The sequence below is a fragment of the Lepidochelys kempii genome, chromosome 8, assembly GCF_965140285.1.
Source record: "Lepidochelys kempii isolate rLepKem1 chromosome 8, rLepKem1.hap1, whole genome shotgun sequence".
Taxonomy (NCBI): Eukaryota; Metazoa; Chordata; order Testudines; family Cheloniidae; genus Lepidochelys; species Lepidochelys kempii.
The window spans coordinates 74,105,975-74,120,871 of NC_136387.1; the positions used below are offsets into that span (position 1 = coordinate 74,105,975).

Here is a 14,897-nt window from a genome sequence, read left to right on the forward strand (position 1 = left end):
GTTAGGTTTTATTATTATTATCGTTGCTTCCTATCCATTTTTAGTGTAAATTAAGATTATTTAATTTGTTCTACCCATTCTCTGACTATATAATACCTGACTCTCAAACTCAGATAGAAACCAGATTTGGTTTATTGCTTCCCATTAGAATTGAGATAAGCCTCCAAAGCAGAAGCAACATAAGCTTTGGGGATGTATGTAAAACAGTGGGCCTGACTCTCTTCCTCCTTATTCTCGTATTAAACTGATGTGTCTCCATTGACTTTAATGGAGTTACTCCAGATTTACACTTGTGTAGGGGAGAGTGGAATCTGCCCCGTTAGTCTACAGGATAAACAACAATTATGAGTTTAGCTTGCAGACAAAGGGCGAGTCTACATTACAGCACTATATCGGCACAGCTGCAGTGCATCTGGTGAAGACGCGCTATGCCGAGGGAGAGCGCTCTCCCGTCGGCATACTTATTCCACCTCAGTGAGAAGTGGAAGCTGTGTCAGTGGAACAGAACAAAACTTGCCTTGCTTGGGGTGGGAGGGAAGGCTTTTTCACACCCCTGTGTGACGTAAGTTGTATTGATTTTAGGCTGTAGTGTAGACCTGCCCAAAGTTGCTACAGAGCAATGGGCACCGTTCAAAATTATCCTAATGCAATTCGTTCTGAATGGAGGATTAAGAACTAGGGCCTGCTGTAGTAGAGAGGTCTCTTTGGAAGAATCCCATCTGCACAAATAAAAATAATCATTTTCATTTGGATGTGAGAATAGTATATTTTAATAGGAACTTCCCAGAACAATAGGTTTGTCAAATTTCATACATATAATATATGATGATAATCCAAGTCACTTTTGATAGTTTATCCTAAACAGGCAAAATGGAGTGAATCTTTTGGAATTTGATTTTCTTGAACTTCACTGGTATTTTCCAATCTTCATTGCACCTAACAGCTTATGTTTGCCTTTGAAATGCAAAATCACATATAGTATCAAAACAAGCCTATGGAATTAATGACAGGTTGTGATCCTAGATTTAATGAGACTTGAGGGGAAATCCTTCGTACAATGTGATAAACGCCACAAGTTTAATTGGAAAAATGGTAAAATAATTGCAGTGGTCATTTTAAACGTTTTGCTGAAAATTAAAAGCTTGGGACCATGTGTTCCCACTGGGATCTTAGCAGAATTCAACACTGAGGGAATCCCTTGGGCAGGCCCTTGTGGATTAATGAAGTCAAAGTGGCTCTGTGCAGGCACAGGGATTTGCCTACATGGTTCTCCTTGCAGTATCAGGGCTGCATATGAAGGAGTTGTTATTACCGATTGGAGATCCTGAGGAATCTGAGCTGCATGCTTCCTTGTTTCTCTGTCCGAGTGAGTTATGTCACAACACGGATTGGAATAATAGGATCATATTTAGAGGTTGAAAAGACTTTTATCACCCACTCCACCATCTCTCTGCAAATGCATGGTAGAAGCAACGCTCCATTCAAACCTCTTTATTGTTTATTATTATTAGATAACTGCTGACAAAGCGTTTGTCTCTGTCCAAGACACAAAATTAAGACAAATGCTGCTCAATTAAAAAAAAAAAAAAAGTCAAGACAAATGAATCTAATATATGATTTATTTGCTGTTGCTCTCTAAGTACAAATACCACAGTTTTATAAATAGATTTGGGCTAATGGTAGTACTGTCTGTAGGATGCCCCTGTTGTGGTAGGTGCTGCACAGATGCATAGGAAGACTCAGTCCCTCCCCTGAAGAGTTTCAAATCTAACCATTTTTATTCTAGGTTCCAGTCTGTTGTGAGTTTAAAAGGCTGATCATGAATGTTAACTATTTGGCTAAATTGGATTCCTTAAAAATGTTTTTCTTATGATGAGCACACTGTTTCATTACTTTCATTTTAAAGCTAGTGAATAATCCAGTTACCCATGATTTATTTCCTGTATTATATTAAATATGTTCCTGTATCCTGATGAGAACAGCTGTGATAGATAACCCAACCTCCATCTGTAAGATAAAAGTTAGTTGTCAGCATTGTTCACTATGATTGAAATTCACTCTTGAGCTGAAGGTCTGGCATGATTATATTTTATAGACCTGTAGCATCTTTCATCCTGATTGGTCCTGTAGCATGTCACAAAGTCATATTCCATTATACAGTAATAGCGTCACCCACCACTGAAATGGTCTCATTTCTAGAGCGACCCTTGATTAATGATATAAATACTGCTTTTTTTATATCCAGAAAATTTGCAATAAGCAATAGATTACATCAAAACTCTTTATTTAGGAGCTACAATCCATGAACAACTACACTACAGAAATACTGTCTGATAAATGTGTTCCATCTAATACAGTAGATGTATATACAAGATATTTAGAATTACATTTGTGCACCGAGTTATTTTGATTTGGGCTAGTATTTTTAAAACTCCCTATGGCAATTTAAGTGCCCAACATCTAGCCACTTAAAATGGGAACTGGGCAGCTAACTCCCTTAATTACTTTTGAAAATCCCATCCTAGATTTGTACACTAACCAGGGGCGGCTCTACCAATTTTGCAGACCCAGGCAGTCGCCGCCGAATTGCCACTGAGGCAGGAAGAGCGGCAGAGCAGCCGCCGAATTGCCGCCGCGGGACACGGGCTGCCGCCCCATTCTAAATGCCGCCCCAAGCACCCGCTTGGAAAGCTGATGCCTGGAGCCCGCCCTGACACTAACTTCCCTAAGTAACTGCAAATATATAATCGGCATGATGTTGTCATGCAGATGCAACAGTATGCCTCTTTAGTCCATACAAATGCTATAATTGTATCTCATTTAGCTTTAACCCATTTAGTGTAGGATAATATTTTTAATCTTTCACACCTTTCCTTGTATTTAAAGATCACTGGTGCAAATCTTGCGCTGGGCAGCTAAGTGATGACGATGCTGGAGCTGAGTTCAGTGGATCTGCCAATTTGCTGATCTACTGGATACTCATTCATGCACAGACACTCACATGCACCACAGGGGAGAGTGAAACAGCTGTGCAGAGCTGAAGTAGCAGCTGCAAAAGTGACTCATTAGTGCTCCACAGGCCACAGCTGCAGGAAGGATGGCTCCGTCCACCCCACCCCTCTGAAGGTCCCCTGTGCAATGCTCATTTACTTTGCTTTACTGCAGGGAGGGATGACTTGGCCTATTGTTTATATCTATGCCCCCGTTTTTCTAAATTATGCAGTGCATGTGGGAGGAATCTTACACTGAGTGCTTGGCCCAACTAGCTGAGCCAGGCACCAAACACAGGTATTGTGAGGGATGGGGAGACTACAAATCCTCTCCCCTACAGGCTGCAATGCAACCAGGGAGCTTATTTGTCGAGACTCCTCTACATCAGTGGCCAGAGTCCTTGCCGTAGTCCCTTACATGATTCTTTCTGCACCCAAGCTGTGGCCTTCTGTGCCCTCCCATCACTGCATGCTGCTGTGCAGGGAGCTCCATGTATAGGATATACACCCAACCCCCAAATCCTGCCCGATCCCTGAAGCAGAGAGGCATCCTGGCTGCAGGAGAAGGAGCAGGACTTGTCCCTTGTTGCACAACATGAGTATCCCTGTTAACCATGTTCACCTGTGTAAACAGCATGGTAACATGGCTGACAAACAAAATTGCAGGGGGGTTTAAAGTGCTACTATAGTGCTTCATTGACCTCAACTGTATAAACTAAACCTTCAACTATTTATTGTCTAAAAAGGCACATAGTTTTTCCTTGGAAGAGATAGGAAGAAAATTCATCTTAGAATGAATCTGTTTAAATGATGTGGGCAGCAGAATGCCCACCTCTCCTGAAATTTTTCCATCAAGAATATGCTCTCTAACAAACAGTTGTAACTTGGTCTATCCCAGACTGCACCGAGGCTTGTTGATGGGAGCTCAAAACACACAGCATCTGCTCTCTGTTATATGCTGAAAGGACGCAATGATGGAAACTCTAGAGAGCACAGCGATCACAGAAAGACTGTGATCAGTGGGTGAACAGCAGTGTTCTCCAGTCTTTTTATAAACAATCCATAAATTGTACCATTCAATCAAAGTGTCCTGTGAAAGGAATCTGGGCGCCTTGGATCCCATCCAAATAACTTAAAAAAAAAGAAGTGTCTGTCCATAGGGGGAAAAATGTTCTGTGGTTATTGTTTCATTGTAACCCACCTCCTATCAGGGGTCCAACGTTCCGTGTCACTTTAGCTCTGGCTTGTTTATTTTATTTTTTGGAGGTATCATCTGTCTCTTTCCAGGATCAGTGTAGCATCATGTCGGTTTCCACAAATAGCCGAATCCCATTAAAATATTTGATAGTTGAACATATGGTGCTTTCTGAAGGCATTTCAGCAACATCAAACCCTAAGTTTAAATCCCAGGCCTTGCAGAGGAAGTTAGAATGTCCAAAGAACGTCTCCCCTTTGAGAATTTCTGGAAAATTGGACAACAGTATCCTTAGTGGTTCTCTGGAGAAGGAGCCACACCCTTCATGGATCACCAAAGTCACACTTAGGGTGACCAGATCACAACAGTAAAATATCGGGACACATTGGGGTGCCATCGACCCTGCCCACAGTCCACCCCTGCTTCTCCCAGGCTCCGTTCCTGCTCGGCCCCTCCGTCCCGCCACCGTGCCCTTCCTCACCCACCGGCCTGCTGCTGGCTTACTGCGTCCCTCCTCAGTCCCCCCACCCACCACTCACCTCCTCACTCCGCTGCCAGAAACCCCCATACCTGCTCCGAGAACCCCCACTTGCTGCTGGCTCGCTGATCGCCTCCTACCCGCCCACCGCTGGCTCACCAATCACCTCTTCACCCTCCCCGCCTGCTGCTTGCCTTTTCGCACCCCCCCCCACACACTCGCCTCTTCACACCTGCCTCCGCCTGCTGCTCGCCTACTCACCCCTCCCGCTTGCCTCCTTTCTTGAATATCGGGACAGATGCGGTCCCAATTGTACATTGATCGGGATGCGGGACAAAGGGTTAAATATCGGGACATTCCCGATTTTTATCAGGACGTCTAGTCACTCTAGTCACACTCCAGAGAAAGAATAAGGACCCCAGATGGAAGTGGTACGTCATTTGGGAATAGAGGGACACGGCAACCCCCTGAATATCCTGCGCTTGTTGAAAGGGGGAGAAATCCCATAGAAGATCTTACGGTTGTTATATTATGGAGATAGAGGAATCCCCCAGAAGACCTTACACATTGTAGGGAGGTGCCCTAACGGGAACCAAGATTTTTGCTCTCTTCAGGAAGGAATAAGGAGAAATGCCAGAAGATGCAGGCTTCAATAAGGCTGTACTTCTACTTAGAAGTAAGTGTTTTAAGGGAAACTTGCCTTTAATAAGGCAGATATTTCTCATGCAGCATAAGTACTGAATTGTACACTCTGTATCTGTCCTGATAGTTTAGGATATGCTTTCTTAGAATGGGGCAAAAAAGCAAAGTTCAGATCTGAATTAAACTACAAAGTCTTGGGGCGGGGGCAGAAGCTTTGGACCCATCTCTGCTTCTTATCTTGGGAAGATGCAATTACTGAAGTGGCTCAGTAGGTGCATGTTCTCTCTCGATAGGCAGATGGGCCATTTATTATGCACTCAGTACAGTGTGTCGTCATTACGCACCTTCTCACCTGACACTAGTTTTTGCAAATACAACTTAGGGATCAAAGGCAGGTCAGCTTGTTAAACGTAGCACCCATATTCCAGTAGCTTTTGCAGATTGTGTGACATATGGGATGAAAGTTTTGAGTGATATAAAATGTTAATGACTAAACCTGGCACAGTCAAACCTTTTAATCTTTATTGCAGTTTTCTAAAGAGAGGCAGATTATGGACAACACCCCAGAAAAGCTGAAGAAAGAGTTAGAGGAAGAGCTGCAGTTGAGCAGCGAAGACTTACGTAGCCATGCTTGGTACCATGGACGCATTCCTCGGCAGGTACGTCCCTCCAGGGTCTTCCTTTCACAGGCAAAGCTGTGGGCTTTCATATACAGATACAGACAGGTTAATACTGGCGTGTTACAGAGGCTGCATGAGATCAGCAATTCAGTAGAAAGGAATGCCTTCCAGTGTGAGAAAAAAACAGTGTCTGGTATAGTTTACTTAATATGCCCTGGTGAGAAATGAGACTGAGGGAAGAAATCCACTGTTTCTTATACTTTTAACAAATAAAAAATCATCCAATGAGGAGAGGTAAGAATGCTCCTCTGTGCTGTAGATGAGCTACACTCTGTCCTCTAATATTGTTGTTCAGCTGCTGGCCTGAATTTAGATTAATATGATTATCCAGAATTTTAAAATGTTCCAATCTTCTCCCTTTCTTTAGTTTGAAATGATAAAACAGCATACTAGTAGTAATAATGATTAATAGTTATTTGGAGTAGCTATCTTTTTATTTTGGTCGTCTACACCAAAAAGGGTTGTGAATTCAATCCTTGAGGGGGTCATTTAGGGATCTGGGGTAAAAATTGGGGATTGGTCCTGCTTTGAGCAGGGGGTTGGACTAGATGATCTCCTGAGGTCCTTTCCAACCCTGATAGTCTATTCTATGAATGGAAAAACATCATGAGCTCCCCCTGCTGGCTCGTCATCAACATGCACCTGGCAAATGCTGTTTCTCATAGTTATGAGCTTTCCTGCTGCCATCAGCAGATGCTGAACATTGGGCAGAGCAGCCAGAAACAGGCAGCTCTGTGGTTTGAAAATTAATGAATTAATGTTTGTCCAATGGGAAGGGCCAGCTTGGTTCTAAAAGAAATGGGTTTTTTCAGCTTTTATGTGCATATTGCAAAACAAAGAGAAGAATGGTGTGAAACCCATTTTAAAAATAGCTCTTTTGTCTCTCTTGAGGTATATACAGATTAGTTTCTTTTGACAAATTGGGGAAATATGCACACAAACTGCGTTCTCTGGCCCTGTCCTAGAAGGTCCTTCCAGATTCCTGTTGTAGAAAGTCTGTGGAATGGCTTGTGGATTTTAGAAGGAGCCAGAATTAGAGAGGGCAACATTCTGCCCCACGCTTTTCCTCTATCCTGTCTTTTCTGGTTTTAAACCTGTGCTCACAGAGCCGCCAGAATTGGGCCCGACATTTAGGATTAAATAACAAGACTCTACTGATGTGATACTAGCCCAGGCTGAGTATTCCTCTTCTGATTCTAAATGTGGGTTTTTTGTTTTTGTATGTTTTCTCTCTAAGGTGGCAGAAAGCCTAGTTCAGAGAGACGGAGATTTCCTGATTAGGGATTCTCTCTCCAGTCCTGGAAACTTTGTTCTTACCTGTCAGTGGAAAAACATCTCTCAACATTTCAAAATCAACAGGACAGTCCTCAGACTCAATGAAGCCTACTGCCGTGTTCAGTATCAGTTCGAACTTGAAAGTTTCGACAGCATCCCTGGGTTAGTGAGATGTTATGTGGGGAATCGCAGGCCAATATCAAAGCAGAGTGGAGCAATTATTTTTCAGCCTATCAACCGGACCGTGCCACTGAGGTGTCTAGAGGAAAAGTACGGAGTATCTCCAGTTCGACAAAGAGAATGCAATATCACTGAAGGCAAAACAGAGACAGCAGTAAGGCTCAGTATATGCGGCGTGCAGTCCCAGGAGCACAGCTTAACCAGAGGAAATCTTTTAAGGTACTTTTCTCTTGTTCCACCATCATCCTTAAAAGGGAGTCAAGAATCCAATCCTGCTCCCATTGAAGTCAATGGGAGTTTTATCCTCTACTTTCATGGGGAAAGAATCAGGCCTCACAGTCTCATCTAATAACTCATTTTAAGGACCTGATCCAAAGCCCAGTGAAGTCAGTGAAAAGACTCTCACTGACTCCAGTGAGCTTTGGCTCAGGCCTTAGAGGACTAACAGCTGTAATAAGGAGCTTTAAGGTAACTCTGTCTTCAATTATATTAATGTAAAACACAGAGATTACTGATGCCATTTGACTATGGCAGCAGCCTAATTTAAGTACAGATATTCTAACAAACTAGATGAATGGTGTAATCAGATTTTGAAAATAATCAGCTCTAAAATATCTTTGAAAAAACATGATTCAGGGGTTTTGCAGTGAGATCTGTTTCCTCAGCGAGATGGTGTTTGGGCTCTGCAGTGCTGGTTCTCCTTTCACTCACACTGGTGTGAATCAGGAGCCTCTCCACTGAAGTTAATGGTGTCAAACCAGAGTGAGTGAAATCAGACTCAGGCTCTGCAAGTACAGTAATGGTGCAGCTTGTGCTGTAGCTTAGAAATAATAAAAATACTAAACGTAAATTGAAGGATAAAAAAAGTAAAAAGTTTGTTGTTTTTCTCAAGGTGAGCCCTCTTTCTTCTGTTGCTGTGAAAAAAAATGCCACAAATGGGTTAAGATAGTTAAAAAGAGATAACGTGAGATGACTAAAATAAAGTGCACTAATAAAGCTGACTGTCTGGAAGGAGACAGCTGATGGAGCGTAGTTCTTCATTACTGCTCAGTTCAGGTGTTGTACTGAAAAAAGTCTTAGCATGCCAACAAAAAAGGGAACCAAACTGCTAAAGCAACTTTTTGACGACAAAAATTCCAAATCATTGTCTGGGAGTCTGGCCTGGATCCTGGAATCTGATCTGCACAGCTGGACACCTATGCCTGTATGGAGCCACCCTGACTTGAACGGGACTCTGGGGGAGGAGGGGCTAGCCCACAAGGAGTCGCAGTGAAGTCCATGGAACTTCAGACAGATGCAGAGGATTGCTTGTGCAGCAGTGGGGTCTGGACCGCTAATGATGTCTGCTCTTGAACTGAGAAATGCAGTTGGTAGACATTGTTAATGCCTTTTATGAAAACTGCATGTTGGCTGAGCAGTCGTTCATCCAAAGCCTGTAAATAATATTCTGCATCTGCTTTTCCTGGGAATGTCAACCAAAGCATGTCCTTATTTACTCTCCTGTGGCTGAACCAGGGCAGAAATGGAAGGGCAGCTTTCTTTTCTGTTAGCTCAGTGATACCCAGACTGAGGCTCGTGAACCGCAAGCAGCTCTTTAATATGTCTCCTGCAGCTATTTGCAGCACATGATATTAAAACAGTGGTGTGATTTAATTATTAACCAATCAGGATGCTTTTACTATGTTATTAACCAATTGTAGTTGATAAAATAATAATAATACTTGGTCAGCCATTTTGCTGTGAGAATAAACTAAATATTTCTCCAGTCATATTGTTTAAATCTGAATGTATAGTTCTATAGTAAATGAAACAATGAATTCAAACTACTGTGGCTCTTTTGGGTAATATTGATTGTTAGTTTGGCTCCTGAACCACTGAGGTCTGAGTATCACTGTGTTAGAGAATGGGTTCTTAACCTGAGGGTTGTGACACACACTCCAACCAGGGGACACACCCCTCCTCCCTTCCTGTATGGCTAGGAGAGAAAAGGAGTCACAAATCTTTCCTCTGCTGTAAGAGGGGGTCACAGCATGCAAAAGGTTGAGAACCTGTAAAGCATTAATTTCTGCCCTGCCATGTTGTACAATTACAGACCTGTTGCCATGTTGCACAAAGCAATAACTCTCAGTACTGAATGCTCAGAGCCAGATCTTCACCCATACTAAAGGCCCTTTAAGCGGCTGTAAGTGGGAAGCTGAGGACTCTCCTTAGTTCTGGCACAACTGAAGGTTGGTCCTGTATGTTAAGATTGTCCTACTGCACTTTAATGATATATTGTTGTGTTGGCTTTTTTCCCCCTCAGAAACAAAGAAAAAAGTGGTAGCCAGCCAGCTAGTTTGGATCACGTCCAGGAGAAAAGATTCTCCCTAAAGGCTCACCAGTCAGAAAGCTACCTGCCAATAGGTATGTCTGTAGGCAGATTTCTAATAACTCCTTAGAAGTTGCATGCCAGCAAGCAGTCAGCCTTCTACCCTGTCTTCAGGTTACATTTTAAAATGCTGGAGATTTTCAGAGACTGGAGCCTGCGTGAAATTCATGGTCTCAAGTGTGAGGGTACTGAATACAGTTAGCATCTGATGACTGTTCAGTGGTCCATGGAAATGGAGTTGATAGGCTCATTATAATAACTAGAGTCAAGCATGCTATTTAGAAGGCACCCATCAGCTTGGTATGGCACCCTAGTGCCTAGGTTTACACATCACAAAAATGATGATCATGATTGGCACGAATAGGTCCACTTCTTGGCAGTGTCACCATCTCAACCCTAGAGTTTTACAAGACCCTCAACAGTTTCACTGATACCATCGTGCCCATAGTGGCTTGAGCAGCTGTGGTAAACCTGATGCAATCTGGTATGTTTCACTGCTGTTAGGCGGGTAATGCAGCTAATGCAGAATCAGTACTCTGCTATTTTCCACCCCTGGCTACTGCTGGTGGTTAGGGAAGAGGAAGTGGGGCAGCTGTACACTCTGTTCCTCTGATCCCCCTTTGCTCTTCCTATCTCTGCTTATATCACAATTCTTCCCCTGCTGCTGCCCCATGTAACTTTCCTGGGGGGCAGCAATATGAAATTTACCAGAATGTGATCAGTTTCATTTGCATTACCCCACTGATAGAAGACTTACTAGCACTTGCCCAATTGCCAGAGAAAGTTTGCTTACCTTCCCACCCCCACCCCCGACCTACCCTCCAAGCTATACCTAGGGGGGAAAATTGTAAGGGCACCCCCTTATATGCCAAACAGGAGCACTGTGTGAGGAAGCTTGAGCTGAGGTTGTTAGTAGCCCTGTGGATAAATTCTGGCCTTTGGTTTCCAAGGCGGTCAATCTTGAACTTTTGTAGAGCACTAAATCTGTTTAAAAAATAAAATAAAAGGAAATGGGTGTTGTGGGTTTTAAACTGATTTCTAAAGGCAGGAGTTCTCAAACATTTCTGTGGAGTGGCCCGCACCTTAATAGAGGGAGATTGTCTAGTCATGCGCATCTCTTCCTCCACCGTACTCCCAGACATAATTGAACAAACTGCTTTCCCTCCCATTTGTGATCGGATGAACTGCCTTCCACCCATTCACGATTGCAATAACATTGATGTAGTAACTATAGCAATTACCCTGAAAGTAAAATTAGGAAAGTATTTCATGTGTGATTCATGTATTTATTTATATTATGATGGTGGCTAGAGGCTCCAATCAGGAGCAGGCCCCTAGACACCTTGCAGACACATAGTAGGAGACAGTCGCTACTCTGGAGACCTTACAGTCTGGGGGGTCTTTAATGCAATGTAGCAATTGGGGTAATGAGAAGTGTGAAGTAATCAGTCAGCTCTCTGTAGACAACCAGCAAGTTCTCCATGGGCCACAGTATGGGAACTTCTGTCTTAAGCAGGGGTGGGCAAACTTTTTGGCTCGAGGGCTCCATCGGAGTGTGCAACTGTATGGAGGGTTGGGCAGGGAAGGCTGTGCTTCCCCAAAGAGCCTGGCCCTAACCCCCAATCCGCCCCCTCCCACTTCCTACCCTCCTCAGAAACCGCAACCCATCCAATGCTCCATGTCCCCTGACCACCCCCTCCCGGGACCCCGGCCCCTAACCACCCCCCAGGATCCCATCCCCATCCAAACCCCACCCCCCTTCTCCCTGTACCCTGGCTGCCCCGACCCCTATCCAAACCCCCGCCCCCAGACAGGCACCCCTGGGACCCCACCCCCTATCCGACCTCCCTGCTCTGTGTCCCCTGACTGCCCCAATCCCTATTCACACCTGCACCCCCAGACAGGCCCCCCCCGGACTTCCATGCCTATCCAAACCCCCCTGTCCCCTGACTGCCCCCTCCCAGAACCTCTGCCCCATCCAACTGCCCTCTGTCCCCTGACTGCCCCCCCGGAACCCTTTGCCCCTTATCCAACCCCCGCCCCTTACCATGCTGCTCAGAGCAGGAACGCCCCACTACCCAGCCAGAGCCAGCCACGCTGCCACCGCGCTGCCCAGCAGGAGCGGTGGGCCAGAGCGTTGGCGTCATGTCGTGCTGAGGCTGCAGGGGAGGGGAACTAGTGGGGGAGGGGCCAGGGGCTAGCCTCCCCGGCCAGGAGCTCAGGGGCTGGGCAGGATGGTCCTGCGGGCCGGAAGTGGCCCGCGGACTGTAGTTTGCCCGCTTCTGGTCTTAAGAATCCTGCAGCCAGCCCTCATTTGATGTCAATGGGATGTTTGCCTGTGTGGTAACTGCAGGATGGGGCCTATGTGTGTAAATATTACAGTGTACACACATTCCCTCATATTTGAGTCAACTGTCTTTTAGGGTTACAGAAGTAGATTCCCTGAAGTTCATTCTTTTCATACCTCACTACATGCCCAGACTCCACTTTAAGGAAGTTTTTCTTTCTTTTCAAAACATGTCATTCTTAAAAATGACTCATAGGCCTCGTGTGGTGCAGCTAGATTCCATTTTTATCTGGCAGATCAAGTTACAAACTCACTCCCATTCCAAGCCAGGACTTTCCAGCTCTGACTGTACAGCCTTTGTGTGCTGTGGGGTTGTGGGTTATTGTCAGTGTTACCACAGGGTGACATTACAGCCCAGCTGCTCTCTGTATCTGGGATTTTGTGAGGATCTGTTTGGTAGCTCATCTCTTAAAGTATACATTTTAAACAGTGTTTGACAGAATGAAGAATTTACATAATCTGAAACACTTCCCCCAGTAAACAACAACAGCAACAAAAAAGAACTGTAAAATGTATCTCAGGATTATATGTAGTTTTGCCTTAATGCTATTATTACATCATAAAAAATGATTCTGTTCTTCACCTACAGGTTCAAGGCATCCATCTCAGTTACCTGAAGTAGATACAAGCCCATGTTCAAATTCCCCTGCATTTAGAACAGGCAGTGAACCTACTCTAAGCCCCACAGTAGTTCAGAGGATCGCTTCTGAGTCGCCAGTAGGAGAAGCTCTTAGAGGATCAGACAGTCAGCTCTGTCCCAAGCCTCCGCCTAAACCCAACAAAGTGCCCTTGCTGAGGCAACCTCAGTCTCCTTTAGCTTGGCACAGTTCAGAGGCACACTACTGTGAATTAAACCCTGCCACTTCCATAGACTGTGGAGCAACACAGCAACCTCTGTCTCAGAACAGCAGCTATGTGGAGCATCTGATAGCTAAAGAGAATGGATTGCTCTCATTCAGGAACTCTGAAACAAGTTATCTGATCCATGAAGATGATGCCTTACAGAGCTCAATGGATCCATTAGCAGCTTGGGCTGAGATGGCTGAAGAAGGCAGCATGTTTGTAGTACCTGTTCTTGAGACAGTATCCAGTTTTAAACCAAATGATTTTGAATCCAAACTTCTTCCTCCTGAAAACAAGCCACTTGAAACACCAATGTTAAAAAGAGTTAAGGAGCTATTCACCAACAGTAATCCAAAGATTATTGCCCGGCATATGCTTAGAATGGACTGCAAGGTAATTGATTATTTGGTTTTTAATAATTGTAAAGGGCATTAACTTTTCTGCATGTCACTAGATACCCTGCCAGATTAAGCTTTTTTAAAACAGAGATTTGAAAGAATTAAAGGAGAGATCTGGGACTAAGGTAATGTATATATTTACTTGGGGGACTTGCAGGGATTTGTCAAGGGGTAGGGTTGGAAAAGAGCTTTTAGCCTAGGAAGAATGATTACAAATTTGTCTCTGGACCAAAAATCCCTCTTAGTTGTCCCTAATTTTAGAGCTATATTTCCCTCCATTCCACACAAATTTGATGTTCTCTTTGTTTGTTGTAGATTTATTTACAGCAGAAATGCTGAATCGTGAAACTGAGATTAGGAAAAATGGTATTTATTCTGAAGGAATGAATCCCATATCAGAGAATGAGGACACCACACATTGCTCATGTTACTGGAAGGCACTCAGATACCAAAATGGTGGGCATGAGCTAAGAACCTGAATAGAATACAATCTGTTTTAGCTTCCAGTATGAATACTGCTCTTCTAACCCTTGTTTGGGCCTTTGGGCCTTGACAGGATGAGAGGTAGTGGAAGGGGCCTGCAGAGCGTTTAGATGCAGTTCTCTCCTCACATGCCATTTGTATCCTCTATTGCACACCTTGGTAAGCATCAGAAGCACACAGATATTTTTACAAGGAGGCAGGCTTGGTTATACTGGCAAATCTTTGAGCAGCGATTCTGGAATCAGCAACATGGAAAAAAGAAGAGAGAAATTCAAGTACAAACAGCCCTTTTTATAGGATAATGATTTTATTTAAAGGGAACATGAAACCCATTTGAATTCTAAGTCATTTGAAGTGGATGGTTGAATGCTGTATCCATTACAGACACAGTATTTGAGAGAAAGCGTGGTATGCCTCGCACTTCTTCAGTGTGAACCTGGTTCCAGATCCTCAAAGTTATTTAGGCACCCAATTCCCATTGAAATCAGTAGCACTGGGTCTAATGAAATCCAGGGGAGTTAGGATATGTCATAATTGCAATGCCTGTGATTCGAATGACATGATCTGTGTGTAACCCACACACCACCTGGGTGTGGTGTTCTGTCCCATCTAGTGGCACTGAGAGAGCAATTAATGAGTCTGCTCTACAGCCTTAGCTAAGAGCCAGGTGGCATTTAGCTCATGTGATAGAGGCTCATGCATTGAGCTCCAGAGGTCCCAGGTTCAATCCCACCCCCCAACGACCGGGGTCTGTCCGCGTTACATGTGCACAGTTTCAAATAGCATTTCCTTCTTACCGCCATCAGCTCCATTACACCCCTTTAAACTCTCTATACAATCTATTGGAATTGGAATTGAATGGTTCTTGATTGAGTCTAAATAATGGAAGCACCAGCCAGCCCACTGCAGAAAGAATGGAAAGGCCTTTCCAGCCCTGCTGCTTCTTGTTAGGAGTGCTTTACTGTGAAAGCATAATCAAGGTTTGTTAGTTTCCAAAGGGCGCCGGAGGCCAAAGAGA

At 44.1% G+C, this 14,897-nt stretch overlaps 1 protein-coding gene across 2 annotated transcripts in view; it reads left to right on the forward strand.

Annotated features, from left to right (window-relative positions):
• BCAR3 (BCAR3 adaptor protein, NSP family member) overlaps nucleotides 1–14,897 on the forward strand; it is an 82,425-nt gene that overhangs the window by 57,590 nt on the left and 9,938 nt on the right. For both annotated transcript variants that reach the window (XM_073358223.2, XM_073358224.2), the window contains 4 exons: nucleotides 5,836–5,964; nucleotides 7,223–7,659; nucleotides 9,743–9,843; nucleotides 12,745–13,391. In XM_073358223.2, coding sequence (XP_073214324.2) covers nucleotides 5,836–5,964; nucleotides 7,223–7,659; nucleotides 9,743–9,843; nucleotides 12,745–13,391 — 1,314 coding nt within the window. The remainder of the gene's footprint in view (nucleotides 1–5,835; nucleotides 5,965–7,222; nucleotides 7,660–9,742; nucleotides 9,844–12,744; nucleotides 13,392–14,897) is intronic.